Raw genomic sequence first — 25,677 nt, 5'->3', positions numbered from 1 at the left:
ATCTTCGTACAAAACTTCGGCACCTAACTCGTCCCGCACCGTTTGGCGTAGACCCACGAATGAGGTGTCAAATCGAACGGCCTATTGATGACACGTGTGCTATGACTTTTATAAGCGATCGGTGGTACGGTATTTGCCCCAGGGGCAAAAAAGCGGCCGAAAAATCCCATAGACTTAACATTGCGACAAACTTTGACGCATCACAGCTCCGATCGAGGATTTCACAGAAACGTGTGATTTGCCACATTTGAAGAGGCTGGCATAGACTTCTAATGAAAGACATCAAAGGGATATCTCCGGATAGAAGTGTCATAGAAACACAAGGGTGGTCTCGTTTGACTCGGGGCAGCAAACAGCCAATCATGAATCACCTCAACACTTCCTAGCCCCTCCCTAGCAACCATTGTCGAGCACCTTAGCAACCAAAATCCATAAAGGGATATTGTGGCAGCGGGGGCGTGGTCAAGTGCCCGTTCGGGAGAGGAAAGCGGTAAGGGTGCTTACACCTGAGCTAAATTATGCCTAACACCTGTCTCTAATTCCAGTGAGCACGAGGAGAGCGGCATAAAAACAGAGCCTCCAGACGGGGAGAGAAGAAAAAGAGCAGACCCAGCGTTTGTGTGTTCATGTATTTGTGTATGTAAAACATAATTAAAAAAGACGTACCTTGAGAGGAAGACCTGTTTCCTGTCCTCCTTCACTAGTATAGTGCTACACTGGTGCCGAAACCCGGGAAATTATGGAGCAAAGTCACCCCATAGAGTCCTCCCAGCTGGCAGAAGTCCTCCAATCCCTCGCGACGCTGCATCAAGGCCACCAGCAATCCCTGCTTGAGCTCCGGCAGGACCAAGATCGCCGGTTTTTTGAGATCATGCGGGCTCAAGCATGCGGACAGCCGCGCTACGCTACCCCCGCCCACGTTACAGAAGATGGGGGCAGCAGATGATCCTGAGGCCTTCCTCGACTTGTTCGAGCGGACGGCCGAAATCTGGGGCTGGCCGCCCGAACAGTGGGCAGCCCGTCTAATTCCTCTCCTGTCCGGGGAAGCTCAACTCGCGGCACAACAACTGCCGGCGAAAAATCTCCTGGCTTACACTGACCTGAAGAGGGCCATTCTGCAACGGGTCGGTCGGAGCCCGGAAGAGAATCGCCAGCTCTTCCGGGGCATGAAACTGGAGAAGTCCGATCGCCCGTTCGCGTTTGCCCAACGGCTCCGGGACGCCTGTCGGCGCTGGCTGCTCGCGGGGGACCACGACGTCGAGGGAGTGATCGACCAGGTGGTACTGGAACAGTTCGTTCAGTGGCTGCCTCGGAAGATGGCGGGGTGGGTCCAGTGCCATCGCCCGGCGTCGTTGGAGGAAGCTGTTCGGCTAGCGGAGGACCACTTGGCGGCGATCCCGAGGGCGGACGAGCCCTCTTCTTCTCTCTTCTCTCCCCGTCTGGAGGCTCTGTTTTTATGCCGCTCTCCTCGTGCTCACTGGAATTAGAGACAGGTGTTAGGCATAATTTAGCTCAGGTGTAAGCGCCCTTACCGCTTTCCTCTCCCGAACGGGCACTTGACCACGCCCCCGCTGCCACAGATATCTTCCATTCTGAATGTCACAGAGGCATGGGAGTTGGTTTATATCATTCATACTGACAAGCAGCCTTTGGAGATTCACGATTGGCAGTTGCCAAGCCACTCCCTAGCAACTTAACAGAGTACCCTAGCAACCGAGTAACAAATCAAATCTCTGCATCAGAAAAACATACAGACTTCTGGGTTGGTTTATTTCACTCAGGATGGCAAGGACACTTCATTTGTATCACTATGGTAACTGCCTAGCAACCAGATGGGGTTACCCTAGCAACCGAGTAACAAATCACATATCTCTGCACCAGAAAATAGTCGAGACTTCCGGGTTGACTTATTTCACTCAGGATGGCAAGGACACTTCATTTGTATCACTATGGTAACTGCCTAGCAACCAGATGAGGTTACCCTAGCAACCGAGTAACAAATCACATATCTCTGCATCAGAAAAACGTAGAGTCTTCCGGGTTGACTTATTTCAATCAGGATGGCAAGGAGACTTGATTAGTATCACTATGGTAACTGCCTAGCAACCAGATAGGGTTACCCTAGCAACCGAGTAACAAATCACATATCTCTGCATCAAAAAACGTAGAGACTTCCGGGTTGACTTATTTCAATCAGGATGGCAAGGAGACTTTATTAGTTTCACAATGGTAACTGCCTAGCAACCAGATGGGGTTACCCTAGCAACCGAGTAACAAATCGCATATCTTTGCACCAGAAAATAGTAGACTTCTGGGTTCATTTATTTCACTCAGGATAGCAAGGACACTTCATTACTATCACTATGGTAACTGCCTAGAAACAAGATGGGGTTACCCTAGCAACCGAGTAACAAATCACATATCTCTGCCCCAGAAAATAGTTCAGACTTCTGGGTTCACTTATTTCAATCAGGACATCAAGGAGACTTGATTAGTATCACTATGGTAACTGCCTAGCAACCAGATGGGGTTACCCTAGCAACCGAGTAACAAATCACATATTTCTGCACCAGAAAATCGTACAGACTTCTGGGTTGATTTATTTACAGACTTCTGGGTTGATTTATTTATGACCATAATTTTTGTTCTTTTCAAGTTATAACATGCTGTTTGACGAGTTTTGCCACGGCAAGCACCACTCACATTTTCTTCTGGAAATGTACCTATCTAGTTTTTATTAGTGGTGCTTGCAAAGCATCACTATTGTAATCTCACATACTTATTTTTCTTCTTATTATTATATCTCCATACAAAACTTCGGCACCTAACTCGTCCCGCACCGTTTGGCGTAGACCCACGAATGAGGTGTCATATCGAACGGCCTATTGATGACACGTGTGCTATGACTTTTATAAGCAATCAGGGGTACGGTGTTTGCCCCAGGGGCAAAAAAGCGGCCGATAAATCCCATAGACTTAACATTGCGTCAAACTTTGACGCGTCACAGCTCCGAGTGAGGATTTCGCAGAAACGTGTCATTTGCCACATTTGAAGAGGTTGGCAGGCTCTCTAAGAGCATACCTCAATATGGGGTAAATGTTGCACCCCTGGGGGGCAGGAGCTGCCCAAAGTTGCCCCCAATGACTTACAATGGTGTAGGACGGCCCATGAAATTAAATTTCAAAGGGATTTAATATTGAACATAGCTCTGGATCACAGTGTCATAGAGACAAGGGGGCAAGCTCATTTCACTCAGACGACCAATCAGTCTCTCAGGATCATTGTGAAGCTATCAAGCCACGCCCTAGCAACAATTTAAAGCACCTTAGCAACAAGTCCCATAGACTTCTAATGAAAGACATCAAAGGGATATCTCCGGATAGAAGCGTCATAGAAACACAAGGGTGGTTTATCTCTGCACCAGAAAATCAGAGAGACTTCTGGGGTGATTTATTTCAATCAGGATGGCAAGGACACTTGATAGGTATCACTATGGTAACTGCCTAGCAACCACATGGGGTTACCCTAGCAACAGAGTAACAAATCACATATTTTTGCACCAGAAATTTGTAGAGACTTCCGGGTTGACTTATTTCACTCAGGATGGCAAGGAGACTTCATTACTATCACTATGGTAACTGCCTAGCAACCAGATGGGGTTACCCTAGCAACCGAGTAAAAAATTACATATCTCTGCACCAGAAAATAGTACAGACTTCTGGGTTGACTTATTTCACTCAGGATAGAAAGGAGCCATGTATTGTATTACCTTGGTAACTGCATAGCAACCACATGGGCTTACCCTAGCAACCGAGTAACAAATCACATATTTCTGCACCAGAACATCGTACAGACTTCTGGGTTGATTTATTTATGACCGTAATTTTTGTTCTTTTCAAGTTACAACATGCTGTTTGACGAGTTTTGCCACGGCAAGCACCACTCACATTTTCTTCAGGAAATGTACCCATCTAGTTGTTATTATATCTCCGTACAAATCTTTGGCACCTAACTCGTCCCGCACCGTTTGGCATAGACCCACGAATGAGGTATCAAATCGAACGGCCTATTGAGGAGAGGTGTGGAATGACTTTTATAAGTGATCGGGGGTACGGTGTTTGCCCAAAATTGCCCCCATTGACTTAGTATGGTGAAGGACAGCCCATGAAATGAAATGGCATAGGGATTTTGTATTGAACATAGCTCTGGATCACAGTGTCATAGAGACAAGGGGGTGGGCACATTTTACACAGACGACCAATCAGCCTCTCAGGATCATTGTGAAGCTATCAAGCCATGCCCTAGCAACCATTTAGAGCACCTTAGCAACAAGTCCCATAGACTTCTAATGAAAGATATCAAAGGGATATCTCCGGATAGAAGTGTCATAGAAACACAAGGGTGGTCTCGTTTGACTCGGGGACTCAATACTTCCTAGCCCCTCCCTAGCAACCATTGTCGAGCACCTTATCAACCAAAATCCATAGAGGGATATCTTCCATTCTGAATGTCACAGAGGCATGGGAGTTGGTTTATATCATTCATACTTACAAGCAGCCTTTGGAGTTTCATGAATGGCAGTTGCCAAGCCACTCCCTAGCAACTAAACAGAGTACCCTAGCAACCGGGTAACAAATCACATATCTCTACACCAGAAAATCGCAGAGAATTGTGGGTTGATTTATTTCAATCAGGATGGAAAGGAGCCATGATTAGTATCACTATGGTTACTGCCTAGCAACCATATGGGGTTACCCTAGCAACCGAGTAACAAATCACATATCTCTGCACCAGAAAATCGTACAGACTTCTGGGTTGATTTATTTCAATCACGATGGCAAGTAGACTTGATAAGTATCACTATGGTAACTGCCTAGCAACCAGATGGGGTAACCTTAGCAACCGAGTTACAAATCACATATCTCTGCATCAGAAAAACGTAGAGATTTCTGGGTTGATTTATTTCAATCATGATGGCAAGGACACTTGATAAGTATCACTATGGTAACTGCCTAGCAACCAGATGGGGTTACCCTAGCAACCGAGTAACAAATCACATATCTCTGCATCAGAAAAACGTAGAGACTTCTTGGTTGGTTTATTTCAATCAGGATGGCAAGGACACTTCGTAAGTATCACTATGGTAACTACCTAGCAACCACATGGGGTTACCCTAGCAACCGAGTAACAAATCACATATCTCTGCAACAGAAAATCGAAGAGACTTCTGGGTTGATTTATTTCAATCAGGATGGCAAGGACACTTGATAAGTATCACTATGGTAACTGCCTAGCAACCAGATGGGGTTACCCTAGCAACCGAGTAACAAATCACATAACTCTGCACCAGAAAATAGTAGAGACTTCCGGGTTGACTTATTTCACTCAGGATGGAGAGGAGCCATGTATTGTATTACCTTCGTACCTGCATAGCAACCGGATGGGGTTACCCTAGCAACCAAGCAACAACTCACATATCTCTGCATCAGAAAAATGTAGAGACTTCTGGGTTGGTTTATTTCAATCAGGATGGCAAGGACACTTGATAAGTATCACTATGGTAACTGCCTAGCAACCAGATGGGGTTACCCTAGCAACCGAGTAACAAATCACATATCTGTGCATCAGAAAATCGTAGAGATTTCTGGGTTGATTTATTTCAATCATGATGGCAAGGACACTTGATAAGTATCACTATGGTAACTGCCTAGCAACCAGATGGGGTTACCCTAGCAACCAAGTAACAAATCACATATCTCTGCATCAGAACATCGTAGAGATTTCTGGGTTGATTTATTTCAATCAGGATGGCAAAGACACTTGATAAGTATCACTATGGTAACTGCCTAGCAACCAGATGGGGTTACCCTAGCTACCGAGTATCAAATCACATATCTCTGCATCAGAAAAACGTAGAGACTTCTGGGTTGGTTCATTTCAATCAGGATGGCAAAGACACTTGATTAGAATCACTATGGTAACTGCCTAGCAACAACGAGGGGTTACCCTAGTAACCAAGTAACAAATCACATATCTCTGCACCAGAAAATAGTAGAGACTTCTGGGTTGACTTATTTCACTCAGGATGGAAAGGAGCCATGTATTGTATTACCTTGGTAACTGCATAGCAACCACATGGGCTTACCCTAGCAACCGAGTAACAAATCACATATTTCTCCACCAGAAAATCGTACAGACTTCTGGGTTGATTTATTTATGACCATAATTTTTGTTCTTTTCAAGTTATAACATGCTATTTCACGAGTTTTGCCACGGCAAGCACCACTCACATTTTCTTCAGGAAATGTACATTCTAGTTATTATTATTATTGTGAAATCTTGAAGCATTTGGTTACATTTTATTTTATTATTGCTGACCTGATACATTTTCTAAATTTATAACATCCACCCATCTCGCACTTTGGGATTTTTACCACGAACCCCCATTAATATCTGACCCTGGTGTAGAACAATCCCTTGTTGCTTACATCTAACAAATTCTGTTGCATTTAGACTACTTAAAGTGAAGCCAGAGGAGAGGCTAACCATAGAGGGCGTATTAAGTCATCCCTGGCTCAACTGCACTGAGGCACTGGACAACGTGCTCCCCTCTGCTCAAATGATGATGGACAAGGTGAGCTTCAAGGAAATATAAAATTTCAGAATATTCCATTTTCTCCATTTTATTGGTCATTGCTTGAATAAGTCACTCCTTAGTGACTTAGTAATTGTCAGACCTTTTTATCTTGTTTTGACAATGACTTATTTAATCTGAACATAGAGTGTTTAGAGAGAGTGTTTTTCTGACTTTTTTTGTTTTTGTACGATTACGGTGTCAATACACATTGGAATGCAATCTAAACCCATTTATCTACAAAATAGTTTGAAGCAATATGAAGTTAAATAAAATACATCCTTTTGACTTGATTAAAAAGTTACACGTGCTGTTACGGATGCACAAATGCATTCTGTTTAATAAACCTGGCCAAATCCAAATGATCTAAGAAGGTTATTTTCAACAAATTATCATTTGAATTCTGTTCTGTGTAAATTAATTACCATTTAAATGCAGTCTTTCCCATGTAAATTAGATTTTGTGATGATTTAAAAAAAAATAGATTGCAGTACCCTACTTCTGATACATATTTTATAGTTTATGGCCATTATTAAAGGTAAAAAAGTGTGGGAATCAGAGGACTTTATTTACTGAATAAAACCACAGGTCTGTATGCTGTCAGTCAAAGCTCAATGTGAGTCTGCTGTTAAAGCCACAGCTGCGTGTCTCAAGGCCCACAGACGCAATACAAAACTTTGGCTCACCTTAGGGAGAAATGGCTAGTCTCCGCTTGTGAAATTATTAACGGTGTTCACTCAAAAAGGAACTGAATGTCCAGATTCTGAAGGGCATTTTACACAATACGTGGCAAGTGAAAAGCTTTTGCGATCTGCAGTATGTAGCACAAGTTCAACAATGCCCACAACTGCTGCAGCTTAATTCAAGAGTGAAAAAATCTCTCATGCGATTTCTGTGAATATTGTATTCTGTTTTGTATGCAAGTGAAAGTAAAAACAATAAAAAAAATAAAATGGCTTTTAAATCTCTATAAAATAGGACAACCATGAATATAACTCATCCTCAATAAACGAGATTGGTGGGCAGACATTGTTTATGAAAAGATAAAATATTTAGTTTCCATCACCTGTTTTCCCATATTTGAGTTCTAAACCAAAATGGGTAGATCTTGCATTGGACATGCCAATCTCTGCCAGCTTTTAATTTTTTATATTATAGATCTGCTTTGGGTGTCTGTTGGCTTTAGATATTGTTTGCACAATTGTTTTGTTGTTGTTATTCAATTGTAAAATACATCAAAACTTAGGTTAATTAATGCATTTTAGGCAAATGTGACTTCACTTCGACAAATTTATGCAATCTGAGTTATAAATTAATTTTTATGATTACTCGATTAATCGTCAGAATAATTGATAAATTACTCAATTACAAAAATAATCGATAGTGACAGCCCTGCTGAAGACTGTTCTTGACCTTGATTGATCAGCTGATTAACATTGTAGTAAAACGATTGAACCTATTACAAATAATTCTAATGTAGGAACTGCTTTCTCTTTAGACACATTATTCTTCACAGTGACACATTATAAAGGCAAAAACTAATGAGTAACATTGTGTCTTAACCAAATGAGTCACCGTAATAAAAAGGTATCTTTTACATATTAATCAGAGTTTTTGTCCTAACCAGCCGCGACAGCAACAAGCATTGAACAACAGGACAATCGTCATATGGATCACTTGGTTTCTATTTCTGTTGTGTTGTAATTATAATCAAGCTGATATTAGGCTACAATAATTTTACATAACTGATTAAAACCACATTAAAATATAAACTGAAAATGGAAATATTAGTGGGGCGCTGCTTTTGAAAAACTTTCCCTGTGGCATCATAAGGATGGAATGTACTTTTAATATGAGCGAGGATTTCTTGGCTCATGATATTTTCAGTTCCCAATGGTTATCCTCTTCAAATTGTGTTCTGCAATACAGTAATAACATTAACTACTTTTCCTCCTAGGATGTTTTGTGAAAAAAGTTTTAGCGCATGAAAATAAAGCTGGTGGAAATGCTAATTATCGGTAAAATTTCACAAGTGTCGACATAATATTTTTCCATTTAACTCTAGCATATAAAATCTGTCGATACTTCAGATGTTGTTGAAAACGGGTTTGGAAACACTTTTTTCTTAGAAAATTGGCATTAATTTAAAAATGTAGCGTCACATGAGATAATTTACCCCAATCGTAAGCCTGTGTTAATCATGACAACGGTATATACCTGCACTGATCCGATGCTGCAAACACATCTGAGTAATAACACTTCCAGGGGTGCCAACACTGATATCTTGTATCATGCACATCGACAAGTGCACGGAGAACAAAAGAATGGCCACTGTTTGTGATTAATTTAATCTCGATAGGATTAAAGTTGTTTTTAAATAAAAAATAAATACACGATACTAGGAGAAAAGCTTAAGTGTTCTTTTTTGGAAAACAGCCCAATTCTATAAAATTGTTTATACCTTTGAAAAAATGCCAGCAAAATTCTCTGTATTAAGTTAAACTAAATAACTTACTAAACATAACTAAATAAATTACCAAATGAATAAAGCATTAAATAAGATGTACCAAATTAAAAAGAATATATTTTTAGACCTTTATATTTTTATATATATATATATATATATATATATATATATATATTGGTCTTTCATATATATGCCTTTTTTCTCAGAATGTTCTACACTTTTTCAAGACTATAAACGATCAGAACTATTTGTCCAATGCAGACTTCACTAGCAGAAAACAAGCTTTTGATCATTTTAAAACTTTAATATCTTAAACCTAACTGTCTTTACCTCGGATCGCATTTCCTAAGCTTCTTCAAAAAATTCACTTTTTGTATAATTGTTAATATTTTAGCATAATTGCACTATGATGCTAAAATTTATTTTAGATGACAATCAAGTTGAGTTGATCATTAAAAGTTGCTGGACAAATATTTCGGACATAATGCAGTTGTGATGGTGATTCTTTAGATTAGATAATTGTTCAAAATAGCCTATTGAATATCAGGAATGTATCATATGTAAACCATGATATTACACCGCATACATTTTTCTTTAATAGCTGTGCACACAGCATACACATCGATTGGTGGTCCTTATACTAAGTCCAAAATGTTCCCCCACTACTTGGGTGCAGGTTGCCAGCTTGAACAGGGCCATGACGGTTCACTTTCGGGTGAGAACCGGTGGCAACCTGCGATAGGCGCAACATCAGGACCAATATTACAGTCCTATCAGAAGGGCAGCAGCTCCCTTTTGATTGCAATTCCTCCTCCTTATTGCATTTATTTGTGAAATTAAAATGACAGTAATTGTCTCAATACTCTCCCCATTTTACCAATACTTTGGAGGGAAATAAATTAGGGACATCTGGCAGGTGAAAGGTACACGATAAGGGCAGATTTTTTTTGTGATAAACCAAAACTTAAGTGAGTGTTTTTTTTATTGATTCCTACATCGAACACAGAAAAGCAAAACTTAAATACACAGAATCAACATTTAACTCCCACTACCAAACAAACACCCCTGTGGTCACACATGAGTACATACAAAATAAAATAAATAAAAATAAAGAATATAATAATCACACACATTAACAACTACCCTCTCTCCTCCACTGTTACCTCCCAAGAATGCCAAATATCTGCTTCATTTCCCAACAAATAAATCCAAATTCTCCAGTCTTCTGTATGACCCTTCTTCGAAAGCCGCCACCCTCCTCATCTCCCACAGAACCACTCCTGAAATGGGGGTGCTCCAGCTGACTTCCAGCCTCTTAAAATCACTCGTCTATCGATCATAACATTGGTTAGGACCCAATGTTTATGTTTTTAATGTTTATTCCCTATATTGATTACTGCCCCATCGCATAAAATACAGAGTCTGGGGAAAAATGAAATGTTTGTGCCAAAACGTCACATATTAAATGCTGAACCTTCAACCAAAATTCTTGGATCTTGACACCCCCCCAATAAACATGAATTTACATCTTTTTCGTCTTCTGATTGGCATCACCTGCAGGTGGGCGTGTCTTTAAGACCAAGCCTATACAATCTAGAGGGGGTCCAATAGAATCTATGTAAAATCTTGAATTGCATAAGGCGAAACCTTGCATCTCTAGATACAGACTTGGCATTTTTTTTAATCCTAGCCCACACTCCTTCCTCATATATAACTCACCAGGGTGTGATCTGAGACTAAGATATTTCCAATTGAGCAATCAACAACAGATGAAATGAGGGACTTAGATATATAAAAAAAATCTATTCTAGAATAAATCTTATGGGCTGATGAAAAAATTGTATAGTCCCTAACAAAACACTGTTGCTCTAGTGGGCTTACACACTTTTGCTTCACTATGACCAAGGACTTAGTCCATCAAAAGATTAAAGTCTCCTCCCAATATTATATCATGAGGGGTGCCAGCAACGTCCCTCCAAGATCTATAAAATAAGTCCTGATTATCAGCATTAGGTGTGTAAATATTAGCCAAAATAAGACTTTGCCCCTGAAGTTCTGCTAAAACAATAATGACTCTTCCTAATTTATCATTAATCTGTTTGACACATTTGAATTGTAGATGTTTACTTATCAGCGTAATGACTCCCCTTACTCTTACTCTTATTGAGCCAGCACTAAAGAAAACATGCCCACCCCATATCCTCCCAAGTTTTTCAGCTTCCTGTTGAGAAAAATGCATTTCTTGAAAAAACACTATATCTAAACACTAAAATAAATAACCTTCCTTCTATTTATGGGGTGCCCCAACCCATTCCACGTGGAGAGATATAATCCACTCATATAAACATTTGACATTTTCACTTAGTAGAAAAAATTGATTGTGTGTCAAAAACATTATAAAGACATTATAAAGACATTCCAACTAGTGCAACAGTCAAACCCCAAACTTCCCCCCCCCCCCAACCAAACAAACTAAGGAACTTTAAATTTAAATGTGCGCATTAACCCCGCACATGACAGCACCAACCGGCGTCCATCCCTCTAAACTCAAACAGTCTATGTACACCTAGGAGTGCCCCATGACAACTTTGCCTTCAGATTGCTCAAGTCCCGTGCTTCTATACAAATTTTGTGAGATAGTATAACATAACAAAAAAATGATAAAACAAACTCCAGCTAATAGGCAGAATAAGCACAAGGAACGTGCAGTTTCATCCACAACTGTCCCGAAGGAGTGTTATTCCAAAAATCAAACTCCAGCCGCTAGGCAGAACCAGCACAAAAAGAAACAAAAAAGGTGGCCAGCTTCCTCATACATTCAAGTGAATATTCAGTGAGTCTCACTTGCTGCAACATAAGAATCACACCATGACCTACTCATTACATTGACTTTATAATAGACAATGCTTGCTGTGGGCATGTAAATATTTTGCAGCCATCCTTGCTATCTATTCTCAATTTGTCCAGGATCATCCGTTGCTTTTAAGAGTTTCTTGCATTCCTTCATGAATTCACAAAGTCTGGAACAAGAAAATGCTGTGGTTCTTCCAATAAATCCTCCTTGCCTTGCGTAACACAAGATCTTTATTGGATGATCTCAGAAATTTGGCCAGAATTGGTTGGCACCTGTCTCCCTCTGACCCTGTGAGCTCACTCTATTTCCATCTTATGGCCTGTTAAGTTGAGCAGACTTGGAAAGAGTTTGTCTAGGAATTTCACCATATCTCTCGGCCTACTTCGTTCTCAGGAATTCCAACAATTTGGACGTGGTTTCCGCGATTACAATTCTCAAGGTCTTCCAACTTTTCCCAGATGCGCTGCAAATCTGCCTTGGTCGTTAGCGTGTTAGCAGCTAATTCCCTCTCCGATGACTCCAGATAATCAATCCGTAATCCGTGATCGATTGCAGCAAGATCCTCTAAGTCTAAAAAGACCTCCGCCAGCATTGCCGACATGCTCGACAGTTGCTGCTGAATGTCTCCCGCCGCACCGTCTAAACTGAGTCCCTGGTCTGCGGCCTTGTCTGGGGTATCAGCTTGAGCACGTAAGTGTCTTTTAATGACTCCAGAGCCCGAGTATTTTTAATTCTTTGACATATTGTTTTCATAGACATTTAAACATTAGTGCAACAGTCAAACCCCGAACATCCCCCCGAATCAAACAAACAGAAAAAAGTATTATTATTTTCATAGAACAGTTATGGAACAGGGTGTATCAAATCTCACCGGCTTATGACATAAAAGTATGCAGAGCTTGCCGTTCACACGTCCGACCCTTGCATGGCGCCATGCAACTCCCACAGTATGTTTTTATAGTAGAATGACCTCTTATATGTCAAAATATCATGGAAATTGTATTCCTCATGACATTACCTCTTTAATATCTAATCCTCCTGACACCCAGGCATGACTGCTTTTTGCATTTTCCATTTCCCTTTTTGGTTTGTAACTAGTAGCACCTAATAGACATGCAAAATATATGTTTTATTTCTAGATCAAATAGTTTTTCTAAAAATATATGTCCACATATGGGGACAGCAGGACTTAAGTTAATAATTCCAAGCTATAGAAAGCTACTTTTATATCAAATTGTTTGTTTCCATGAGTGTTGGTTATTCATGTTTTTGAGACATAACAGAAATGACATCTGATTTTCCATAAAGCTGCTTTGGAACAATGTGTATTGGCAAAAGCACAAATAAAAAACGATACAAATAAAAATTATTTGACTTGATTTGACTTAAGTTACAATATTTTTTTCTGCTTAGGCAACAAAATCTCAATATCTTTGCACTATCAAACAAACAATTGAAAGCCAGTGGTGAAGTATTTTACCATTCAAAAATTAACATAAATAATTCTGATTCAATGTAATGGCCAGCATCATCCAATCCCTGCAGACCATTGTAAAATATACATTATATATTCTGAATCTATGTACTGATAACCCATTGTGCCATGTCTGCCAAACACGTTGAGTTGTACAAACATCATCTGTAGCCTGAAACTTAACTTTTGGTTAGATGTGAGGAGTGACTGCAATTGGCTGCATAGGAAAGCTATAGGATGCTCCCTTGCACCTTATTTAGTGAATGACTTAACCTCCTGTGTGCTGTCTGTCTGCACTGGTCTCAGAACAGTTTGAAATATACCTAATTTTCATCCTAACTCCATATAAAGCCTCTGAAAGCAAAAATGTTCAGCTTTTGGATGCACTCATTGATTCTAAATATGATGATGCACAGTATATATAGGATTTCTAAGGAAAAATGACACTATATTGCACATTGTGTTTAGCAGCAGGCCATTTCTTGATAAATCTCTAAAATTAAAAATGCCATATCGGATAAAACTCGAGACTCTAATCTTGAATCTGACTCAAACAGGTTTCAATGTAAAAACGTAATTATGTTTCTTATCAGATGTAGTTTTGTTGCCGTTTTTCCCAAAGACAAACTCTGCTGTGATCGGCGCCATGTTGTTTTGTCACATGACTACGTGCATTGAAAGTTTAACCCTTTACTGACAGCCTAGATTTTTCTAAACTGAGATCAGTTTAAATTTAATATTTAAATTATGCGTTGCATATAACGAAGCCAAAAAAAAATGTCCACGCATGTGTACGCAGGGTTGCACAAGGTTAAACATTAATCTTTCTCTGGTAAATTGTTCTCGTTTAAAGAATGTTTAGATATTTTTACTCCAAAACAAGACAAATATTATGAATTATTTTTTAGTATTAACGCTTTCATATTTTCAAGGTACATGTGAAATTTACAGTCTGTATTATCATTGTTTCTCATACAGTTAAATGCGGTAGTATCACGTGTCTGGATTGCAACATGCATATGTAAATTACATGCAGATTAAGTTATGCATAGAGAAAACAGGCATTGTATGCTCCATTTATGGTTGTGTTGGGGATGAGATGGGGTTGGTAATAAATCACCTGCAAGTATGCACAATCTTCCACTAATTGAGATTTATGAAGTGAATTTAAGACTGGTTAAAACAAATTTTGCATACGCACAAATGTTTTCAGATCTTTAAAACCGTACATCTGAAAATCTTTTGTGCATAGACATACTTTTAGGATAAAATCTACGGTAAGTTGAATACATGATTTTGACCGAGGGTGTCACACCTACCGACTGCTTTGCTGAGGTCTTTCTCCCTTCAGTCAGAGGTCTGTTAACCACACAACAGTTTAGAATAGAGGAGAGGTGACAGATATTCCAAAGTCCCCTTGGACTTTTCTTCAATTCCCAGTCACATGGGGCTTGCTGAAACAGGAGTTACGTGGAAACATTTTTGGTTGACTAGTTATTTGTGGGGTTTTATTCATTCATTTACAAGCCCTGTAGTGTGGATGAAAACAATGACTTGAGAGCCATGTCTGTTTATTACTATTATGTTGTCATTCAGGCAGTTGTGGCTGGAATTCAACTGGCCCATGCTGAGCAACTGGCAAATATGAGAATACAGGACCTCAACATGAGTCTAAAGCCACTCAACTCTGTGAACAACCCCATTTTGAGAAAGAGAAAGCTACTTGGGTGAGTCTTACCCTTTTACTTGTGTACCTGCAGTCACTTGAAATGTTTCTTTGTCTAACCAGGGCTTGACATTAAGCATTGTCATGTGCTTGTCCTTCAGACAAGTAAATTAGTAATTCACTTGTCCAAGTAAAAGAGAGAAAAGTGGACAAAAGGAATAAAATAATTAAAAGCCTCCATCACCATCGTTTACTGCTAGTAGGGTTTACATTAATATTACAGTCAGAAAGATGGTTTAACCAAGCAAATATAGGCCCAGTGTGCCCTCAGTGATTTACTTTTTGGGGTTTTGCCATTTTACCTGTGACTTGGCTGTAGGGATGTCATGACGTGAATTTTTGCTGGTACGATTATTGTTTGATTAAAAAAAAAATCACGATTTCATGATTATCTGCAAATTTACCTATTATGCAACAATAAAAAACAAACAAATCACAACTTAAGTTTTATTGCAGCATTTATTAGGACATGCAGTTAACATATATATTCCTACTTTTAACTGAAAACAAGTAGGTAAAGTAACTTCTCAGCAAAAAAGTATGTATACCCTTTCAATAAAATTATTTTTTAAATAAATAACCAAAAACAAACAAACAAACAACTATAACTTAAACCATATGTTTAAAATAAAACGGTGACAAGCTAGGAGAACCTTCTTTCTTTCTTCAGTAATCTAACGATCAGCCGGATAATCACAGCACTTTTATGCTCACTGAAATCTTATTCAAGTAGGAAAAACTATTTGGAGGCATCGCATTCACAATATAAAGCTGAACCCCTCCTCTTTTAAACTTAAAATAAGCAACTCTTCGGATTTACACAGTTTCAATTCAGTGTTTGACTTTACCAAAAGGTAAGTAGTACACTACGTATAATATTTACATTTTAAAATTATTAAAAATTATTACATCTGGGCATGAATCTCTGGATGGTGATCCCTCAGGTGCTGGAACATATTAGATGTTTTCACCGCTTTTGCTGGCACTTTTCGTCTGCACGTTTTGCATAATGGATACCCGTCTTAAACACAGTGGCGGAGCTGGGGGCCACAACACTCGCAATTGCTGTTTTAGTAATTTGTTTAGTAATTTCTTGGCACAATGTAGTACTTTAGATGTGAAATCATCTCTGTATGATGTGTACAAACTTAACATGTGCACACACCAAGGTCGCTGCACCTCATTGTAACCCAACCCCCCCAAACAGTCCGACAATATAACAATGCTTCCCGAACATTTCTGTGTTACCACAGATTGAACACTTGCCCCTGACTGCCCACCCCTTTGAAAAACTCTTGTCTCCGCCCCTGTTTAAACAACTCCTGTGTAATTTGTTTAGATAGACAAAATGCTCCTAAATAGCTAATTTAATTCGCTTCTTCAGTGAATACAACTCTGGGAGATCTTGTTGTTCCGCCATGTTTTCATTTGTGAGTTTCACGTGCGCTGAAAGTTCACGTTTTGCACATGCCCCGCCTTACCTAGACAATCACCTTGTGAACTCCGTTACCATAGTAACAGCCTCACAGACCAGCCAGGCAGAGGGCAGGACACATGCTTGACACAAGTAGTTAAACCCACATGGGTATAACATGGTTGATTTTTCCAGTTTTTAACCATAGCTTCCAAATGCTTGTGGTTTAATAACGTGACCATTTTAATCGCAATTCATTGTGAAATCAGGTAATCGCGACATCCCTTACTTGGCTGGGCTGCGCGGACTTGAGAAACATTGCTGCCTATTTCTAGATCACTAGCTAATTATTAGAATTAGCTATTCATTTCTAATTAATAATAAGAAAATTAAAACTACGCGGCTTGCTGCCGCTGCCTGAGGTAATGTCGAATTGAATTCTTGGGCAAGCAAGGCATTGTTGTTTGTAAGCGACTGATAGTTCTAACCTGCACGCTCCTGAGACACCTCTGGCTTTCTCTCTACGTGGCACCCTATGTGCTCTAGATCTTTTTTTTTTTTTTTTTTTAATTAAAATGTTTTATTGATTCAAAGAAAAACCCACATACACACCGAATCAACATTTAACCCCCACAAAACCCAGCCTTCTACCTGCCACCCTCCCCATCTCCACACACCACTTCGGAAATGATGGCGCTCCGTCTGATTTCCAACCCCTTAAAATAATTTGTCTGCCAATCATAATACTAGTCACAACCCAATTTTTTATAAATTTGTCCCCCAAATTTATGACCAATACAAAGTCTGGGGCAAAGTAAAATTTGAGTGCCCAAAACGTCAAACAAATATCTCTGAACCTTCAGCAAAAAATCTTAACCCAACCACAAATGGCATTGGTTGTGTCTCCAACTTCTGATTGACATCGCCAGCAGGTGGGTGTTTCTTTAAAGCCAAGCCTAAATAATCTAGAGGTGGTCCAATAAAATCTATGTAAAATCTTAAATTGCATAAGGCAAACCCTTGCATCTCTAGAGTTCAAATCTTTCTTCCATAATCTTTTGATAGAAGTTAAAGCTCCATCTCCCAAACTCCCAAAAATCCCCAAAATTTGCAGGGATTAATACACTGATGCCTCATGACCTTTTCCAAAAGCAGTAATCACCTCTCCCAGAGTATCTGCCACTTTAGGGGGGTGTTTGCTACTCCCAAAAACAATACAGAGCAGGTGGCGCAGTTCTGGGAATCTGGGAATCCCAAAATGATTAACCAAATTCTCAAAAGATCTCAACACTCTTCTCTCATACAGGTCACCGAGTGTAGTAACCCCCCTCATAATCCACTCTGACCAATAGAAAGGGGACTTATTAATACGTAATTAGGGTTCAGCCATATGCTTGAGGCGATATTTAAATTTTGGAATGGCAAAATGGGGGCAAGGACTTCTGTTCAATACGAAACCAGGGAGGGGCTCTCTTTTTTGGAAGCGACCAATGAGCCAAATGTCTCCAAATGCATAATAATAAAACTAAATCTTGGGTAGGCCTATCCCACATTTGTCAATCGGCATGTTGTCAATGTAACATGTTGAAATGTAATCTGGGACGTTTACCATTCCAAATGAAGGACTTTGCTATGCTATCAAATTGCTTGAAATAAGAGAGGGGGACATTTGCAGGGCAAGATTGTAGCAAGTAGTTAAATTTTGGAATACAATTAATTTTAATAACATTAACCTTCCCAATCATAGATATATGTAATGAAGCCAACCTACTCGCATCACTCAAACCTTTTTATCAAAGGGTTGAAATTAACTCTCACAAATTAGCTGGGAATAAAATGCCCAAACACTTAATGCCCTGTTTGGGCCACTGGAAGGTGCCTGGCTGAAATTCCGTTACTAGGCAGTTTGCTGTCAGAGCCAAATTTAGACTAATTAACTCTGTATCATAAGAATTTAGAAAAATAATTAATAATTCTTTGGAGGCAAGCTACGAATAGTAAAATATTATCTGCTTAAAGCAAAATCCTATGGGCCACACCTCCCACCATCACCCCTGAAAAATCATCCTCCTTATTGCGGCTGCTAATGGTTCCAGGGCAAGACAGAGCAATAATTGGGAAAGAGGGCAACCCTGCCGGGTGCCCCTATCCAGAGTAAGATCATTTGAAAGTAATCCATTTGTTTGTACCACCACTACCGGGGTGTCTATAAAGTAACTTAATCCATTCAATGAAAGTATTCCCGAATCCATACATTTCCAAAAGATACCTTCTACCATATCAAACGCCTTTTCGGCGTCAAGTGAAATGGCAGCAACCGGAATCTGATCATTCGCCACAGACCACATGATATTAATGAAACACTTAATGCTATCAGAAGAGTTATAAACCCACCTGATCTATATGTATAAGAGATGTCATAACTTAATCGGTTAGCCAGAATTTTTGACATAATAAAATCTAGCTGGATCAGGGAAATTGGACGTTAACACTTACACTCCCTTTGATCATTGTCCTTTTTAAGAATCAGACTGATATGGGTCATGGTTGGTGGAATCTTTCCATTCTTTAATGATTCCATATAAACTTCTAACAAAAGTGGAGCCAGTCCTGTAGCATAAGATCTGAAAAATTCAGCGGCAAAGCCATCTGGCCCCGGAGCCTTGGCTGTAAGCAGGGCCTTAATTATCTCGTCAAGCTCCTCTAAATTTATCTCATAATCAAGATAATTTTTTAGCTCAGTCATCAGTTTAGGGAGATCTAATGGTTCCACAAAGTTTCTAATATCTTCATCAGTAGGTGAAAACGTTGAACTAAAAAGATCAAAACAGAATTGTTTAAAAGCATTCTTAATATCAATGGCCGAGGTAAAAATTTCACCATCAGTAGTTTTCACTGAGGAAATGGTTCTCTCTCTGCTTTATATACAGTGCATCTGGAAAGTATTCACACCGCTTCCAAATTCTGTTACGTTACAGCCTTATTCCAAAATTGATTAAATTCATTATTTTCCTCAAAATTCTACAAACAATACCCCATAATGACAACGTGAAAGAAGTTTGTTTGAAATCTTTACAAATGTATTACAAATAAAAAACGCATGTACATAAGTATTCAAAGCCTTTGCTCAATACTTTGTTGAAGCACCTTTGGCCTCAAGTCTTTTTGTGTGTGATGCTACAAGCTTGGCACACCTATTTTTGGGCAGTTTCTCCCATTCAGGTGCGTACACATTGCCAGCGACTTTATCGCTGCAGGTCGCCAGTGGCTGGCGGTGAAGTCGCTAGTGGGTGTTCCCACTACTGGTTGCCTAGTAACGTTTATAAATGACATTCACGGATGCCACTCCATTGCTGTTGACAGCGAATCTCTTTTCTTGCCAATAAAAACAAACATTTTGGAGGGAAAAGACTAAATATAAATGGAATCAGTACATAAAATGCTTTATATCAAAGATGAATGAGAAACAAGGCGTGCTGTTTGCCATAGCGGCTGTTTATCTGCGGCGAAAATGCAAACGCCGGTCTGTCTGAGTCCATAAAATCCCCGCGATCTCAGATACACCTTTCCACGCAGTATTTTCCGTAAAAATGTCCTTGTACGTGGGAAGAGACATATAGAGCACTGGAAAATTTCTAACAGCAAGAATTAGCCTTTCATCCACCTTTCCGTTACTGCAGGAGCTGAGAGAGAGAGAGAAAGGATCACATGAGCTCTCCCGTCTTCTCCTCTATTGGCTGTCGCTTCCGTTAGTCGCTCCAAAGTTGAACTTTTCTCAACTTTGTCGCGTCGCTGGACACGCCCACATCTAGCGCCAACGGTCGCGACAGCTCGTGTCGCCGGAAGTCGCTGTGCTCGCATTGAAAATGAATGGTATTGAGTCGCTGTCGCGCGCGATGTCGCTGGCAGTGTGTACGCACCTCAAGTCAAGTCAAGTCAAGTCAAGTCAAGTGGTTTTTATTGTCGTTTCAACCATATACAGTTAGTACAGTACACAGCAAAACGAGACAACGTTCCTCCAGGACCATGGTGCTACATAAAAACAACAAAGGACCAACACAGGACCACATGAGACAACACAACGAAATAAAATACCTATATAAAAAAAACCTACATATACCTATATAAAGTGCACGTGCAAACGTGCAAAAAGTACAGGACAGTACAACAAATTTCTGACAATGAACAGGACAATAGACAGTGCAGCGCCGACCAGTACTCAGTAGTGCAAAAAGATGACAGTTTCTAAAAATGTAAACATAACATACTATGAGATAATGTTCTATGCACATAGCAGTTATTGAGGTAGCAGACAGTTATAAAGTGACAGTAATTAAAGTGCAACTCAGGACACGTGTGTGTCAAACCAGTCTCTGAGTATTGAGGAGTCTGATGGCTTGGGGGAAGAAGCTGTTACACAGTCTGGCCGTGAGGGCCCGAATGCTTCGGTACCTCTTGCCAGACGGGAGGAGGGTAAAGAGTTTGTGTGAGGGGTGTGTGGTGTCGTCCACAATGCTGGTTGCTTTGCGGATACAGTGTTTTTTGTAAATGTCTTTGATAGAGGGAAGAGAGACCCCAATGATCTTCTCAGCTGTCCTCACTATCCTTTCTTCTTTGCAGGACCTCTCAAGCTCCATCAGGTTGGATGGGGAGCGTCGTTGCACAGCCATTTTCAGATCTCTCCAGAGATGTTCAATCGGGTTCAAGTCTTGGCTCTGGCTGGGCCACTCAAGGACATTCAAGAGTTGTCCCGTAGCCACTCCTTTGTTATCTTGGCTGGGTGCTTAGGGTCATTGTCCTGTTGGAAGATGACTTCACCCTAGTCTGATGTCCAGAGCGCTCTGGAGCAGGTTTTCATCAAGGATGTCTTTGTACATTGCTGCATTCATCTTTCACTTGATCCTGACTAGTCTCCCAGTTCCTGCTGCTGAAAAACATCCCCACAGCATGATGCTGCCACCACCATGCTTCACTGAAGGGATAGTATTGGCCAGGTTATGAGCTGTGCTATTCAGGCCAAAAAGTTCAATCTTTGTTTCATCAGACCAGAGAATTTTGTTTCCCATGGTCTGAGAGTCCTTCAGGTGACTTTTGGCAAACTCCAGGTGGGCTGTCATGTGCCTTTTACTGGGGAGTGGCTTCCGTCTGGCCACTCTACCATACAGGCCTGATTGGTGGAGTGCTACAGAGATGGTTGTTCTTCTGGAAGGTTCTCCTCTCTCCACAGAGAAATGCTGGAGCTCTGTCAGAGTGACCATTGGGTTCTTGGTCACCTCCCTGACTAAGGCCCTTCTCCCCCAATCGCTCAGTTTGGCCGGGCGGCCAGCTCTAGGAAGTGTCCTGGTGGTTCCAAAACATATTCCATTTACGGATGATGGAGGCCACTGTGCTCATTGGGACCTTCAATGCTAGAGAAATTTTTCTGTACCCTTTCCCAGATCTGTGCTATAATCTAGACAAAGGTCTATAGACAAATCCTTGGACTTCATGGCTTGGTTTGTGCACTGTTAACTGTGGGACCTTATATAGATTGGTGTGTGCCTTTTCAAATCATGTTCAATCAACTGAATTTGTGTGTCTTGGCAAAGGTTGTGAATACTTATGTACATGTGATTTTTTTTTTTTTTTGTAATTTTTTTTTTTAATAAATATCCAATGATTTCAACCCATTCATATTCTACGTGGAGAGAGACAATCCACTCATATTAAAGGAGACCTATTATGGCCCTTTTTAAAAGATGTAATATAAGTCTCAGGTGACCCCAGAATGTGTCTGTGAAGTTTCAGCTCAAAATACCCCACAGATCATTTATTATATCATTTTGTAAATGTCTCTTTTTGGGTGGAATCAAAAACACACTGCTTTCGTGTGGCTCTCTTTAAATGCAAATGAGCTGCTGCTCCCTGCCCCCTTTCAGGAAGACTGCGGTGTCTTTACAGTTTATGCTTCAGATATTACAGCAAAAACAAATTAGAACTAATATGACTGACAGCGTAAATGCCGGAGTTCAGCCGTATATGTATGAACCAGATTCGGACACTGATGAAGGATAGACCCCCGGGCAGAAGTCACATCTGTGAGAATGAACCAGGATGTTTCTGAATGGTTAATTTACACTACACAGCTGTGGTGAGTCAGACTGGCAACAAACATCCCTCGTGGTACTGATATGTTGTGCAGATCTGCTGGGCTTTCCGAGTAAACATTCCACTTTTAGTACAACACTTTTATGTTCACAGAAAATGTACATGTTTTCAAATAGGCAATCACCTTACTGTATTGGGCAATAAAGGTGCGGTTATGAATTATACAGACAGTAAGCTAAAAATAACGACATAGCTCTGGTCTCTATGTGAATACAATTAGAGACAATGGTAACTTTAGCTTTAGCTGGAACATGGACAGTTGGTACTGATCCATGCTTGAAAATAAATTGTTTTGAAAATCCTGCTTTATATTGACACTCATTCACAAAGCAGTCTGGTGTAAAATTATTTGCACAAACATACACAAATTTTGGTATGTTTTGGGCACATTTCCTTCAAAAACAAAACTTGTCCACTGCATCTTCAGTGGCTCTGATTCCGGGAGTACATGAAGACTCATGTTAATTTTACAGCCAACAACAGAACACTTATGACGCTTACAAAGCTGAGACAATATTCTTCTCACTGTAGCTGCTCCAGCACAAAAATAAAAATATAAGGTGCTTCCTCGGACAATCAAGTACATGTTCACTGAGACAAGCTCACTTGGAGGCACGTGAGAAACACACCATGACTTCCCCAGCGATCTTCTGTTTCTGAGTTTCTTTCTTGCATTACTTGAATCGATCATGTTTCTCTCTTGTCGAATTCGCAACGTCTGGGAACAAGAAAATGCTATGATTCTTCCAAGAAAGCTTTCCTTTCCTCCTCGCCTCACGCAACACGAGCTCTTTATCGGATGATCTCAGAAAATTTACCAGAATTGATCGGGGCCTGTCTCCCTCAGCCAGTCTGCGAGCCGGGACTCTGTGAGCCTGCTTGATTTCCAGCTTGTGGCCTGTTAGGTCAAGCAGACTCTGAAAGAGCTCGTCTAGGAATTTCACCATATCTCTGCCTTCTTCATGCTCAGGAATTCCAACAATTTGGACAGTGTTTCACCAATTACGATTCCCCAAATCCTCCAGTTTTTCCCAAATGCATTCCAAGTCTATCTTGTTCACTAGCAGATTTGCAGCTAATTCACTCTTATGACTCCAAATAATCGATCTGTCGCAAAGTCCCCGATTCTTGTAACCAACTCAGAGAATTTCGTTTTCCATCACCGTAATCGATCGCGTATTACAGCAAGATCCTCTAAGTCAGCAACTACTTTCATCAGCATCACTGACATGTTGGACAGTCGACGTTGAATTTCTCCCACCGCACCATCCAAACCGAGTCCCTGGTTTTTGGGCCTGTCTGAGGTAAAGCTTAAGCACGTAAGTGTCTTTTAATATCTGCAGATCCTGATTTAGAATTATTTGCCACGTTGACTTCAAAGAACAGATATGTAGCAGGGTCTTTCAAATCTTTCCGGTTTATGACATAAAAATAATTATACAAAATAACTTTTAAAAAAAATTTGTCATAAAAAACGCAGTTTATACGTCAAATCGATCAAATCTTTCCGGTTTATGACATAAAAATTATTATACAAAATTATTTAAAAATATTAGTAATAAAAAACGCAGTTTATACACTTCTCACATGCAGAATAAGAATATTAATTTTATCAGGCTATATCACAAATATAACTGGTTATTTTTTTGTCATTTAATGTTTTAATCAGGATAATTGTCCAGTTGGGCAAGTAAAATTCTCTTTCACTTGCCACTTTAAAATCCACTTGTCCCAGACAAGCATTAATGTTGAAACCTGCTGACTACTTAAAATTTAGTTTTTCCTTCCTATCTGGGTATAATTAACAGTAGGGATGGGCGTTTTGGTCATTTTGTTTATTTGAGTGCTCAAAGTATTTACTCTTGTCTACATGTCTATGTACATAATGTTTCAGACATACTGTACATCTTTGGCTGCTGCAGTGTTGTTCCAGTGTCTCGCATATACATTTTTATAAGCTGTTATAACGTAATCTGTTGTACAAAAGGTGGCATAATCAAAATATAACACATCAAATTTTGTTACTTTGTGAAGACTCGCTGTCCAAACTCAATGAAAGAATGCTCAAAGCATGTGTCTCTGCTCTTACAAGTTACCGTAATTATCTTAATAAGCATGTATCAATTTATTTTACATGGCTGGTTGAACTGTGTATTTGCAAAATGTGGTTGGCTTGACCTGAGATGCCATAACCATTCCATTGGAAAAACACTGTGTTTGAAAATAGTTTTGAAGACCCTGCTTATTGTTTCATTCATTCACTCGCTTGGTGTGTGTGTGTGTGTGTGTGTGTGTGTGCGTGTGCACATCTCCAGAGTGTTGAGCGCTGTCTCTGCCAGGACAGAAAGTCAAGCTATGCTGTGATGGAGCTTGTTTCTGTGATGAGTCATGCTGTGTTCTTTTCAACTTGAACTTCCTACTGGGAAAAGTGCAATGGAACTTAGAAACTCGTGTGGAAATCTTCAACTTAGATTTTACAGAGATGCAAATGTTTGTCACATGTCGGTACACAAGGAGATTTAAAGAGTCAATGAAAAAAATACATTCATATTTACATAATATAAATTAATGTGTAAAATGTCCTACATTACATGTATGCAAATGCTTGCAGAAATGTGTATCTCTAAAATAAATAAATTATACTCTCTTTTGATTATTGTATAACTGAACTACAAATTGCAGCATTGTTTAATAGTTTGGTTGTATTTTGCCATGATGTCTCTGTTGACAATCAAGGTACTGCTGAAAATCACAACATAATCAATCCCAAAATTAAAAAGTAAGGCCACTCTTTGACACTGTGTGTGTAGTTGTCACTGAATTTAAAATTTAGTAAAATGTCATGTCACACATGATTATTATCGATCATTGTTCAGTATTATTGCTATTACTTCTGAGTACTCAAGCTGTATTGCCCATCCCTAATTAACAGGTTGCAGTAACAGAAAAGTGCTTACATTT

The 25,677-nt window shown here is 39.8% G+C and overlaps 1 protein-coding gene across 4 annotated transcripts in view; it reads left to right on the top strand.

The window, feature by feature from the left end:
- Positions 1 to 25,677, top strand: part of LOC127643015 (MAP kinase-activated protein kinase 5) — a 226,065-nt gene that overhangs the window by 111,817 nt on the left and 88,571 nt on the right. For 2 of the 4 annotated variants that reach the window (XM_052125531.1, XM_052125535.1), the window contains 2 exons: positions 6,514 to 6,634; positions 15,026 to 15,156. In XM_052125531.1, the coding sequence (XP_051981491.1) occupies positions 6,514 to 6,634; positions 15,026 to 15,156 (252 nt within the window). Of the gene's footprint in view, positions 1 to 6,513; positions 6,635 to 15,025; positions 15,157 to 21,189; positions 25,639 to 25,677 lie in introns of those variants that run through there. The other 2 variants (XM_052125532.1, XM_052125534.1) reach the window with 2 other exon arrangements.

This window comes from Xyrauchen texanus, chromosome 4, assembly GCF_025860055.1.
Source record: "Xyrauchen texanus isolate HMW12.3.18 chromosome 4, RBS_HiC_50CHRs, whole genome shotgun sequence".
NCBI classification, from domain to species: Eukaryota; Metazoa; Chordata; class Actinopteri; order Cypriniformes; family Catostomidae; genus Xyrauchen; species Xyrauchen texanus.
Note: the sequence above shows the minus strand (reverse complement) of the source record. Positions and strands in the feature narration are given on the sequence as shown.